The sequence below is a fragment of the Pongo pygmaeus genome, chromosome 4 (assembly GCF_028885625.2).
Source record: "Pongo pygmaeus isolate AG05252 chromosome 4, NHGRI_mPonPyg2-v2.0_pri, whole genome shotgun sequence".
Taxonomy (NCBI): domain Eukaryota; kingdom Metazoa; phylum Chordata; class Mammalia; order Primates; family Hominidae; genus Pongo; species Pongo pygmaeus.
Window position 1 is genome coordinate 58,029,492 of NC_072377.2, and position 13,538 is coordinate 58,043,029.

General features: G+C 38.6%; 2 protein-coding genes across 2 annotated transcripts in view; both read left to right on the plus strand.

Moving 5' to 3' along the window:
* ITGA1 (integrin subunit alpha 1) overlaps nt 1-13,538 on the plus strand; it is a 170,391-nt gene that overhangs the window by 10,439 nt on the left and 146,414 nt on the right. The gene's annotated exons all lie outside the window — the stretch shown is intronic.
* On the plus strand, nt 1,200-3,351 carry PELO (pelota mRNA surveillance and ribosome rescue factor). The gene is made up of 2 exons (XM_054487300.2): nt 1,200-2,428; nt 2,718-3,351. Exons 1-2 carry the CDS (start codon nt 1,703-1,705, stop codon nt 3,147-3,149), a joined length of 1,158 nt encoding a protein of 385 aa, XP_054343275.1. The 5' UTR covers nt 1,200-1,702; the 3' UTR covers nt 3,150-3,351.

Here is a 13,538-nt window from a genome sequence, read left to right on the forward strand (position 1 = left end):
CAAATGGGGCAGGGGAACAATCAGATATGCATTTGTGTCAGGTGGGCAGAGGGGTGACTGCACCTGAAAACAGAAGCTATCTATTTACATTGCCATGGTAAATTTTAATAGAAACACTTTAGGGTAAAGATCTTGGCGCTCACTGAGAATTTCCTTGTGGGCAAAATATGAGCAAGGTGTGTAGCTTTTCATCTGGTAGCCATCTCATTTAAAAACCAAGAGGCAAGGGAGTTTTACGTGACCCAGTTCCCAGCTTAACTTTTCCCTTTGGCTTAATGAGTTTGGGGATCCGAGATTTATTTTCCTTTCACACGCCTATGCCAAACTCATATTCCTTCCTTTCATCCCTGTTTCATCTGTTCAGGCTGGTTAGTTCCCCTTTCCAATCCACACAGAGTAAGACAGAAAAGACAGTGAGAAACTATGTGTGCAGGACTTCTCTGCGCTCCACTCCATCTAAGCTCTCAAGAAACTTTCATTAGATTCTTTTGTTTTCTCTATTCATCGGTCTTTTAAAGAGGCAATCCCACTTCTCCATTTCCACTTCCTAATAAAGAATGCTAAATAACTTAAGGATTTTCTTTAAATTATGTAACTATTCAATCAGGGTCAGTCATAGTTGATAGTTTTTCCCCACTTCCCATAGCCTCGGCTTTTAGCTTAGCTTTGGCAGTGAAGATCTGGCCCTAAGCTGTTGCGACCCAACCCCCAACCTAAACATTTCACAGGCTACTGGGCTGCGGAAAGCTGAGGCTGCCAACTTTGGAGCCTAGGATTCCCAGGACATCAGGTCAAGCAACTGAGAGGTCCACCCAGGGGTGAATTCCACACATAGTTTCTTCTCTCTTGGGACCAGCGCTTTAACATCTGGGTTAATCAGATCGTGCAGACACCGTAACTAGGTGCAGAAAACAGCTGGACACGTTGCTGGGAGCCCAGACGGAACGTGACCAGTAGTTCTCAGAAACCGCTTCTAAATTCCAGCTCCAACAGGCTTGTAGCGTCCGAGTGCGGATAAGGCAAGAGCAAAAACGAGCATAGTTTGGGCCGTTGGGGCCAAATCTGCACTTCTGAGAGCTACTTTTACTGCTAAGTTTTGAAATTGGATTTACCCAGAGGGCAGCGTTGCAGAGTGGCAACCGCAGGCAGGTAAAACTAATATTTGCACTCACACACTCCCCGGATTCTTCACAGACAGGGATGGAAGAGAAAACTTAGCAAGTTGAAGTTTGGCATTAAAATAAAGGACTCGCCACCACTCTGTGCACCTTCTTGAAGGAGTTCATTCCTCCGCAGCGCCTCACAGCTTAGTGCGCCTGCGCACGCGCGAGCTGCGGCCCCGCCTCTCCATTGGGGACGGGAGACGTGCGTCGGCTCGCAGGACGCGGGCTGCGCATGCGCCTTCATTTCGTCAGCCCGCTGCTGCGTGCTGCCAGCGGGAACCGCGGACTGGGGGGTTTTCGCTGCCGTGTTCCCCGAGCTTGTTAGGCGGAGCGCGCCGGGAGACAGAGAGGAAAGGATAGAGGAAGTGCTGCCCTAGGCTACATGAGTCGAAGCAAGCGTATTTCCTTCCCGCCAGGCAAGTGCCCATAGAAACCGGGCCCCGCCCCCTTCCTGGCCTGCATTCCCATCCCCTCTCCCGGGGCGGAGGTGACGACCTCCTTGGTTCCTCTGGTTCTGTCAGTGAGCCCATTCCTTGGCCATGAAGCTCGTGAGGAAGAACATCGAGAAAGACAATGCGGGCCAGGTGACCCTGGTCCCCGAGGAGCCTGAGGACATGTGGCACACTTACAACCTCGTGCAGGTGGGCGACAGCCTGCGCGCCTCCACCATCCGCAAGGTACAGACAGAGTCCTCCACGGGCAGCGTGGGCAGCAATCGGGTCCGCACTACCCTCACTCTCTGCGTGGAGGCCATCGACTTCGACTCTCAAGCCTGCCAGCTGCGGGTTAAGGGGACCAACATCCAAGAGAATGAGTATGTCAAGATGGGGGCTTACCACACCATCGAGCTGGAGCCCAACCGCCAGTTCACCCTGGCCAAGAAGCAGTGGGATAGTGTGGTACTGGAGCGCATCGAGCAGGCCTGTGACCCAGCCTGGAGCGCTGATGTGGCGGCTGTGGTCATGCAGGAAGGCCTCGCCCATATCTGCTTAGTCACTCCCAGCATGACCCTCACTCGGGCCAAGGTGGAGGTGAACATCCCTAGGAAAAGGAAAGGCAATTGCTCTCAGCATGACCGGGCCTTGGAGCGGTTCTATGAACAGGTGGTCCAGGCTATCCAGCGCCACATACACTTTGATGTTGTAAAGTGCATCCTGGTGGCCAGCCCAGGATTTGTGAGGGAGCAGTTCTGCGACTACATGTTTCAACAAGCAGTGAAGACCGACAACAAACTGCTCCTGGAAAACCGGTCCAAATTTCTTCAGGTAAAGCAATCTTACCCAGGGATAGTTAAGAATGGGCAGAGGGATTGGTATAAACTACTCGTAAAGTTTTAGAACTGGGAAAAATAAGAGGAGAAAGTCTTTACTTAGCTGGGATTTTCATGAGATAATGAAATAAAAAGAGAATGTTAAATATCTAGCAAATTTATGGAGTAAACTTTGCTGAAACATTATGAAGCCTTATTAGCGCTTTTGGCTTTAAGCCTTTGTGGGCTGATGAATGGGTGTTCTAAGAGATTCTTTTGCCTAACTTTTATAATTGTGATTCTAGGTACATGCCTCCTCCGGACACAAGTACTCCCTGAAAGAGGTCCTTTGTGACCCTACTGTAGCTAGCCGCCTTTCAGACACTAAAGCTGCTGGGGAAGTCAAAGCCTTGGATGACTTCTATAAAATGTTACAACATGAACCGGATCGAGCTTTCTATGGACTCAAGCAGGTGGAGAAGGCCAATGAAGCCATGGCAATTGACACATTGCTCATCAGCGATGAGCTCTTCAGGCATCAGGATGTAGCCACACGGAGCCGGTATGTGAGGCTGGTGGACAGTGTGAAAGAGAATGCAGGCACCGTTAGGATATTCTCTAGTCTTCACGTTTCTGGGGAACAGCTCAGCCAGTTGACTGGGGTCGCTGCCATTCTCCGCTTCCCCGTTCCCGAACTCTCTGACCAAGAAGATGATTCCAGTTCTGAAGAGGATTAATGATTGAAACTTAAAATTGAGACAATCTTGTGTTTCCTAAACTGTTACAGTGCATTTCTCAGCATCCTTGTGACAGAAAGCTGCAAGAATGGCACTTTTTGATTCATACAGGGATTTCTTATGTGTTTGGCTACACTAGATATTTTGTGATTGGCAAGACATGTATTTAAACAATAAACTAAAAGGAAATAATCTCCACGTACTACTATCTTTATTAAATTGTGTAATTTTTTATAGGAATTATGAGTTATCTGTAGTACTTGGAAACAGAAAATGTGTGTATTTAATGACGATGCCTATACAGTATGTTATTTGGGATAGATTGTAAAATTTCACACTGCATGCTTTGAAACAGTTTTCCTTAGAAAAAGCTTTTGCTATCTTATCCTCAGTTTACATTATTTATTTTAATTCTGCATGGTGTTCTTGCATTGCATTTAATGATCCCTTTTCTCCCCACCTCCACACACTACATTTTTTTTAGATTTAAATAGTTTTACTATTTTAAATGATTGCCGTACAATTAATAGACTTGAAGACAAGTTTTAAATATTTTTCTTCAAAGGCTTGTTAAACCAATCATGTTAAAAGGAAATTCTTGGTTTTGGTTTGTTGTTGTTAGCATTAGTCATATTTGATTTAGAGGGTAACTTAATCAGTTATTTTTAGATTTTTAGAGCTTTGATCTGCTAGGGATTGTCAAAATAATCTCCTTGAGGCATCTTTATTTTTAAAATGAGATTAAAGTATGTGATTTGCTTGTTATGTGGCTAATTAATGGCGAAGCTGGAAGTCATTCCCAGTCTGGACTTTAGTTCTTTGCCCCAAAACATGCTATATTATTTATTTTTTTTTTTGCTTGTTAAAGTTATACTTAATTCTGTTTTATATTTGTATGTGGCATTAATTTGGGTTTGCACATTTTTATTGGACTATTTTAGTTGTGAAGAAGCCTGTTCTAAAGTTTAAGTCACATGACTAGTATGTGGCAGTTGACTTAAACTCCAATACTCTTTACTACCATTGACTTAAACTCCAATACTCTTTACTATAATTATGGAATTGTGCAAATACCTCCGAGCTTAAAATATTATTTTTATTATTTTTGGTGCACATTTCTAAAAGTTAAGGAAGGAGCCTCAGTAATGGAATTGCTTCTTGACCTTTTGCAAACCTCAATTTAGCAAAATAATTAGGAACGATCTAATAGTGATGATTCAGTTTTTAACTGCTGGATCAGTGACAACTATTTCAAGTAGTGATCCTAACTAAACTTTTGCCTGTCTTTCCTGTGTCTGTGGGCCTTCCTCCTGGTGTGACAGACTTGGGGATTTCTTGTAAACTTCCTAACTAGTCTGAACCTTTTTATTCCTTATTGGGAACTGACACTTCCCTATACTTTAAAACTCACATATTTATATTTTTATACATCTACCTCCTAATTTAAAAGTAATTGAGATTGTCATTTCATTATAATTCCATGAGTATCTTTAAATTACTATTCATATATGTTACTAAATAATTTAATAAGAATATAGAAATGAAGCCACTGAGATTCTTAAAGTTGAAACCTGATTGATAATTATATTTTCAGTAAGGATTTGGAGATTTTTGGACATTTTTACTCTCATAATCTATGCAGTACTGAAATGAGGCCTAATAAATATAACCAATACATGTTAGGCCATAGGTTCTTAAATTTAGCTACCTGTTCACCTCAACTTGAGAGCTCTTAAAACCCTCAGTGCCCAGGTTGCAGCCTAGACTAATTAAATAACGTTTTATCCCTAAAAATGCTTTCTTTAAAGCTACCCAGATGATTCCAATAGGCATCAAGGCTAAGAGCCACTGATTCAGGCCTTGCTATTCAAAAGTATGGTCCGTAGACCAGCAGCATTCCTGAGAGATTGTTGGAAACTAGAATTCGGGGATCTTCTGTAGACCTACTGAGACAGACGCTACCTGTACCAACATCTCTAGATGATTCCTGTGCATAATAAAATCTAATGAACAAAGGCAATAGGTTATTCTTGTGCTGGTAAATCTGTGGCAGGGGTCCCAGTCAGGAAAAAGATTTGAGTATTAAGGTCTTTCAAAAAAGTTAACTGGCCATACTCTAACTATCTATAAAACCTCTATAAATTTCTGTTTTTATGTCTATGAATTATTTAATTAAATAAAATTTAACTCATTTTTAAGAAATTACATTTTCTGTTATCAAGAATGCAATTCTTACTAGATCATAGGTGAAAATGTCAATAATGATAGGAGCAAATTAAAAATTCAAATAATTATTTTTGACTTTTCTAGGAGACATAATTGTTTCTGGAAAGCATATACAGTAGTCTAATTCCAACTGCTACTCATTAAGTATTGGATATGTGATAAAAACTCTATTGATAACTCCAATATACCTTCTCTAATGTACTGTAAATTTCCATTTCCTATCACGTGCTTGCAAACAAAGATTTGCTATGCTACTATACTCAATAAATGAGAAGCTTGCACATTATTTCATTTTGCTATAGCTACGATACATATCAAATGACAGCTACTCCTGGTCCCCCATTTGTATGTTAAATTCCTTGTTAATATTATGACAAGATTGTTGATCTTGGATTTCACTTTCATTACCCTCTTAGAAACAAATTGGATCTTTCTCCTTCCAGATGCCACTGGAGTAGCTTTGTAAAGCTCATTTTTCTTATCTTTACTTAGTTTCTATCTCTAACTTTCGTTTCCTTTTTCAGTTTCCCTGACTAATTCTCTTAACCTCCAATTATCTTTAACAGAAGTTACTAATTCTGTAATTCATATATTCTGGAACTGGAATTATCTTTGTTCCTAAACAACCAAGTATACATATGAAATGATCTGTACATTAATGCCTCATAATAGCAGTTCTTATTTGGGAAAGGGTTATAGTACATTTAAATCATGTGGTTTTCCAAGCAAGTTAAGACTGGCTATTTGTCTGACACTATATTCTATAGTGTCAGAATATGTTGAATTAGAAGTTGAAGAGTTTCTAAAGTGATTCTAAAGGCTTGAGGAGAGATGAACCCTTTTGCTTAGAGCCAGAACTTAGATATGGGGTGTATATATTTATATTACACTAATCATTAAGAGTAATATATTTAATTTTATCCATTTTTTTAGTGCCTTTTTTGAACCAGTCACTGGGCTAGATGTGGGGAAGACAAACATGTAAGCAAATCACTGTTAGAAGTAACTTGTACAAAGTGTGTAAAAGGACACAGTGCTGAAAGGGGTGACTTTTAGGAGAAACTTTATAGCAAGGACCAGAAAGTTTACCTAAAATGGGAAGAAGAAATATGGAGAAATTAAGTGGGAAGATGGGGAGGGGAAGTGTGCTAATCACCTAAGAACCTCCGTGCTACAAGGAGGAGTTTGGGTTTCACCATTAGGAGAAACAGTTACAAAGTTTAAGCAGCGTGCTAAACTGCATTTCACAAATACCACTCTTTGGCAGCATCAAGGATCAATTGGAGGAGGCAAGACTGGAGGCAGGAAGACTGGTTAAAAAAATGCATATTAGGAAGATACGAGAGAAAAATGATAATGGCCTTATCAAAGGCAGCGATAATGTTCCTTGCAATAGGAATGAACAGAAGTCAAAAGGAAATATTAAGAGATGGGATCAAAAGGACATGACTGCAGATTGCTGTTTAGAGTTATGGAAAAAAGTAGAATCCAAAGGTAAATCTCAGATTTCTTGAGTGGTGGGAGAGATGATGACACAAAATGTAACTTTAAAAATGGTAATTAAAATGTTTTATGCAGTGGTGGTTAAATTTACTAAAAGATTTTTTCAGGATTCCCATAGTGCAGGAATTAGCAAGCTATATCTCATTCAGGCCAACCAGTTACTGCTAGTGGACCCCATAGCCTTGTGCTCCCCATCTTAACATAGTATCTCTGATTTGTCTCACCAGACAAATCAGAGATACACATCCCCTTTTATTCCCTGAAGAACCACAAGAGTCTGAACTGTGGCATCAATTTTGCAGTTTGATTTACATCTTTCTTAATGATTTGAAAATAATTTACTTCAAAAATTGATTTTGACCAGCGCACAATTTTGCTGGTATATCATGTTTAAGTAAATGAATTCTCCAGCAGTGAAGCACAACTAAAGTGAAGAGCTGAAGAGCAACTTAAGAAAGAACTATTAATTCTAATAAAGTTGATAAAATGCTCAGTAAAATAATTTTCTTCCAATGGATGTCAGCATATTTAAACTTTGTGGTGTGATTCAGTTTATATACGCTAAGAGATTTAGTATTTTAGAAAAATGCTCTTCAAGATTTTCCTAATGTATTATATGTATCTCTTATGAATTGATTTAGAAATTTAGTATAAAAGTGTTATACACAGCCAACATGATTTATAAAGGATCTAGGATGCAATTATAATATTTTTGTGAAACAATTATGCCTTTTTAGGAAAAGATTTAGAAGTCAAAAATGCAGCTAATGAAGCTGTTAGAAAATAAAACCTGTAGTAGTAGTGTTGGATTTAACAAGGAGAACAATCCGGAGTTACTAACTTCACTTAGAAATAAAAAAATTGACCAAGTTCCGTAAAGAGATATTTATTTAGGTTAAAAATACCATTCAAAAACATTGGGAGAAGGTATTTGTTAATGGAGATACCTTCTTCAGTGGAGATGATAAAGTCTCATTCATTGTTTTTCTTTATATAGTAAGAATTAGTCCTTTTTAGGAAGTGTGTGATGTATATCACCATCTGTATTCTCATCCACATGTTACAGTATTATTTCTAAATTTCCAAGAATAATCTGTAAAATAACTATTGCAGTATTTAATATCTCTATTTTTGGTAACATGTTATTATATTGTGTTGTGATAAATAACACTGATTAATAAATTGGAATATTATGAATGTTTTAATTTAAATTGAAAAACCAATGAGTTTCTGTAAGGACAAACACCTTTGTGTGTAGTAGTATAGTTGCATACAAATTTGAGGCTACAGTGTTTGCTTTTACAATGAATATTTTAACTCTATAATAATTGGCATTGATATGGGAAGGTCTTAAATTTTCAGATTTCAGTGCTAAGGATGATAACATTTATGATAAGTTGTGGAGACTTGGATGTCAGTCTTCTTTTAAATTTCCTTTCTTTATTTCCTAAAATTGCCTACATTAAAACCCCATTCTTTAGAATGTTAGTTCAATGGAAGTGCCTGTTTTCTATAATGTCAGAGATTTAAGGAATTTAAAACTTATTTCTATTTGGGTGCCACATTTGTTTTCAAAACACCCAATACTGACGCAAGAGCAGTATTTGCCAAGTAGCAAATACAAGAGCAAAATGTTTTGGCAGTCATATTGCCTGGCTTTGCCCAGGATTGATACTACTGTCCCCACTCCAGGAATGGACAACCTGTTATAACAAAAGTAACTGTGTGCTTATTCAGTGTCAGGTCTTATGGTAAGTGCTTTAAAATGCATTAGTCTTTCAAGAATCCAGTTAGAAGGGTTTTGTCATTACTATTTTCTGATGCAAAAAAAATGAAATTAAAGAAGATTAAATAATTTATCCAAAATAACATAGCTGTGGGTGTGATGAGGTGCCCCCTCAGCTACCACCCTAAAAAAACTAAGAATGCCGGTTCTTCTCAGCTTTCAGTTTGGAGTAGGCAAACATGTATCTAAAAATAAAAATAAATTATTTGATGACACTAAGTTTTATATAATCAGCCAAAGTTTATGCATGCAATCATTTTTTATGTTTTCTATTATTTTGTCATCTCTCATGAAAAATCAGGAACTCAATCCTGTGGTCCTCTAATCTACCTGGATCATAGTGGAGAATTAGAAACAGCAGAGAAAATGCGGTAAATCTATGTATTAAAGCAATCCCCTCAAGCGTTACCCAGCATCCATTTATTGTCATTTCACACCTAGTTTCAGCAAGCTTTTTTTGTTGTTTAATGTTAAACCTACAATTAAGTCATGCACTATTTCAATAAACTTTTTTTTAATGACTCACCTTAAGTAGCTAGAACTATGCTACCCCTGGGTATGCAAGGATGAATTAAGACAGTTGTCCCTGCCTTTAATCTAGAAATTAGATATCAGCAGGAGATGACCACAAGTGGCCAAGTTGACAGAATTGACAGCAGTTAAAAGTGACAGCTGCTAGTGGGAGTGGATCCTGAAACACTGTCAAAAGAAAAAAAGCCTAGAGTATTATAGAGTATTTCACTGGGGCTTGAGGATGTTACTGAGGACAATACCAGTACCTGGTATTCACATTGAGGAAAAGATTAAATTACATTCAGTGTATTCTGTTAAAGAAGTCAAATGTAATGTCTTTCAATGATTTTCATCCAAAAATAGTGGTACTTTAAAACATCTTTAGCTGTCATACCTAGAATGACTGTTCCGGATAACCAGAGTTTTACTATGCCTTAATAGTCTCAGTAATAAAACTCAGATAATTGTTGAAGGATGAATTTTTGTTAAGGAAAAAAATCCCAATAGATTTTAGTTGTACAATTTATTCAGAGATAGGAGGTCCTTCTGAGTTCAGGTCTACGTTCCAGAAGTTTGATGTCTGGAATTTTTCATCAAATCCTAGTGTAAACATTGACTAGAACTTTTTGTTTGACACCATTGTGAAAAATTGTTCTGTGGATAGAAAACATTTTAATCTTGTGTTTTAGCTCATTTGATCTGATGAGCATAATTTATAGTTTATTTTTCCTCCCCAAGTGTGTTGTTGACTATGGTATAATTCTTTTTTTCTTTTTCTTTCTTTCTTTTTTTTTTTTTTTTGTTTGATGAGTTTGAAGAGGAAGCTTAAAATACATTTCAGTACATGGCTCTGAATCACTTAGAATCATAAGAGGTTAAAGCTGTAAGGAACTTTATATATCATCAGACCTAGTTACTTCATGTTACAGATTTAAACCAGCCCAGAGAGGGTTGGTAACTTGCTCAAACACAATAGGAGTTTTTCACAGGGTCCACATTCCTGTTTGATATATCCGATTCCAATGTCACCTATTTTTTGTCACCTATTCATATTGAGTCATTTGGAGTAGAGGAACAAGGAACAATGCAAGATTCAAAAATGCCTTATACCCTCCTTATTTATCAAATTATCATCTTGTGGCAAGGCAGATTTTCTCTGAGCAGCATTGCTGAGACTCAAACTCAGTTTTGAAGTCTTGTTCATTCCCTGGAGAAGTATTTATATTTCCCTATAGGGAATTCTTCCTGCCTTTCTTCTTCTGAGAACCATTTCATTATTCTGAAAATCATGTACTAAGTATCTACTATGTGACAGGGACTCTAATAGCCCCCAGTGATCAGAAGTAAAGAAAGATCACAGTCTCTTCCTTGCAAAAAAACACAATCTACAATGGGGAACAAATGGTAAAGCAGTAGTAATAGCAGTGCAATCTGGCACAGGAACATGGGAGCTCAGAGGGCTCCTACTCAGCCTGACTTTAGTGAGGTGGTATTCCCAGAGTTTAAACTGGCAAGTTCCAGAAGCCCACACTGATATTCCATTAGTTTCTAGAGAGATCAGGTGAAGGGACCTGAGAACATTCCTCTTTTAAGGCCTCTCAACTTTACTTTTTTTTTTTCTTTTTTTTTTTTGGAGACAAGAGTCTTGCTCTATCCCCCAGGCTGGAGTGCAGTGGTCTGATCTTGGCTCACTGCACCTCTGCCTCCTGGGTTCAAGCAATTCTCGTGCCTCACCCTCCCCAGTAGCTGGGGATTACAGGTGCGTGCCACCACACCCAGCTAGTTGTCATATTTTTAGTAGAGACAGGGTTTCACCATGTTGGCCAGGTTGGTCTCAAATTCCTGACCTCAAGTGATCTGCCCATCTTGTCCTCCCCAAGTGGGATTACAGGCATGAGCCACTGCACCTGGCCTCAACTTTACTTTGGTAATATTTTTCTTCTACAGAGTGGTCTCTGTAATCCCTGATCTCTCTAAATGTTAAATATTTACTGTGGAGTCAACAAACCTGAGAGGAGACATCGTGGAGAAGGAGATTCCATTACCTCCTACCCTCATAAGAAAATGAAAATCAAATACTGACCAGGGACCATGACTGAAAGGACTCTGAAAGATTGTGGAAACTTTGTATAATAGTATCCATGTTTTTGTTGTCTCCTCTGCGTTTCTTACATGACTAAGCACTGACTGGTTAAACCAGAAAAGGAAGCTTAGCTTCTTTCGTTTTTAGGACAGCAAAGATGGGGATGGTGACAGGGGAGTTTGAGGTATTCTGTCCCTTTCCACAGCCATTCCTGGAAGAAAGAATGTCCAGGATTAACTGGTTGGTGGCAGCCACCTCAGGGAAAGGGAAACTGACCTCTGGAGACTGAAGTCAGGAATAAAGAAGTGACAGGGAGCTAGCTGGGGCCTGGGGAAGGCCCTGGGGCCGGACACTAGAAAGACCCACTGGGGTCTTTTCTATTTTCTTATTCAACATTTTATATTTCGTTGTAAAACTCAGGAAAACACCTTTAACAAACAAAAATAACTTCTCTCTTAAGTTGTTCATTTTATTAAATGTCCAACATGGATTGGGTGTGGTAGAAGGAAAGAACATTTTCTGCAGAAGGGAGAAAAAAACCACAATCTATTTTGTGAGGAGGAATGAACTCTGGCAATAGTTCTCTGACCCTTTGTGTGTCAGTCTGTTCTCAGCCTGAACTGGAAGGAAATGGGATAGCATGTGGAATGTGGGAAAGTGCAAAGAACTGATGCAAAATTCACTATCTGCCTCATTAAGTGCACTAGTAGATTTTCAAGAGAATGAGTTTGTTATCACCACAGTAAATTTCTCACTCTGGGCCTAACTCCTTATCTAAAACTTAATAGAGCTTAATAAGTGTTCAAATTTTTCCTGTCTTTCTGGGAATTATTTTCACCTTTATCTCTGATCCTGTACTTTCCCTAGGTCAGAATAAAATATAATGGGAAACAGGTAAGTAGGTAGGAAATGTGGAGAAGGTCAAGGCCTTTTTATAATGGTTTGTTGTAAATTTAAAATTCTTAGATTTGTATTTCATACTGATTCACATATGTTCTTCTGGATGAATTAGAAATTTTAATTGTGAGGATCAAGGAAGTAGCACAACCAGCTTTCACATTTGTATGAAATTTAGGACTTTGCAAAGGATGTTGCACACCAAAAATTACAAAATAATTCAACAATTATTTGCTACAATTACCAAAGATTATAATATTAACATTTGCAAGAACATTGCATTTGTGAATAACCAAGTATGATACAAGGAAGAAATCATCCATGTCATTCTCAGAGGATATTGTGTGAGAACTGGCCCATGACTCATGAGACCAGGCCCTGCCACTAGGTTGTGTGACTTAAGGAAATAATTTCATCTTTTCGAGAGTTGGTTTCTTCATCTGCAGAATGAGCAAAGAAGGGTGGCTCTTGATTTCATAATCTCTCCTGCGGATATCTGATTCTACTTGGTGCAGTAACAATAATTGCTTGTTATTTTTGAGATCATGTCTTTCCAGTAAAATAAATCTTTTAGTGACTCTCAGGTTTAAAAAGAATCTTTTTTGCACCCTATTTTAAAAGCTGCCAGATTTGGGGTTTGGCTGACTACTAAGGAGAGCAGCCTGCTAGAAGGAGCAAATTCCAGAGCTGAGGGTCATTTATTTGGAATGCTTTGCCAAACACTCCCCTATTTTTAAAGTTGTTGGGGGACTTTAAATTTGAACATAGGGTGGTAGGACAATTGTTTAAACCACTTTGTCAATACGTGCATGAAAATCTTGAGGTTTACAAATATTTTTTAATAGTTTGCCACATTTCAATGGCATGCCAAGTTGCAGGGTCCTGCCACTTTTCTTCTTGTTATTTTCCTCTCCTATCAACTTTGCTCACTCTCCCAAAGAAATAGGCAATGAGAAAAAACAAGTCTCTATTTTTACTGGAATGCACTTTCCATTTGGCTAGAGGTTTCTCAAACCAGGCGGCACCAATCACCTAGGGAGTTTTAAAATCATAGTGATGCCTGAGCCCTACCTCAACTAAGTCAGAATATTTGGGAAAGGATCCCAGGCATCTGTACATTTTAAAAGCTCCTCAGGTGCTTCTTATCTGCAGCCAGGTTAAACCAAGAGTGTCATCACTGAGTAGGACTATTAGGTTTAATGTGTCCTGTGACCACAATACCAATCAGCTGTCTGGTTAAGAAAAGAGATGGACATAGACATTCTGAAAAGGCAACTTTATAAAGTTGAGGGGAATGTATTTCTTTAGCTTTAATGCCTCACTGTGGGATTTGTCTATACATTTATGTATTTTTAAATTACTATCATAAATTCACAATTAG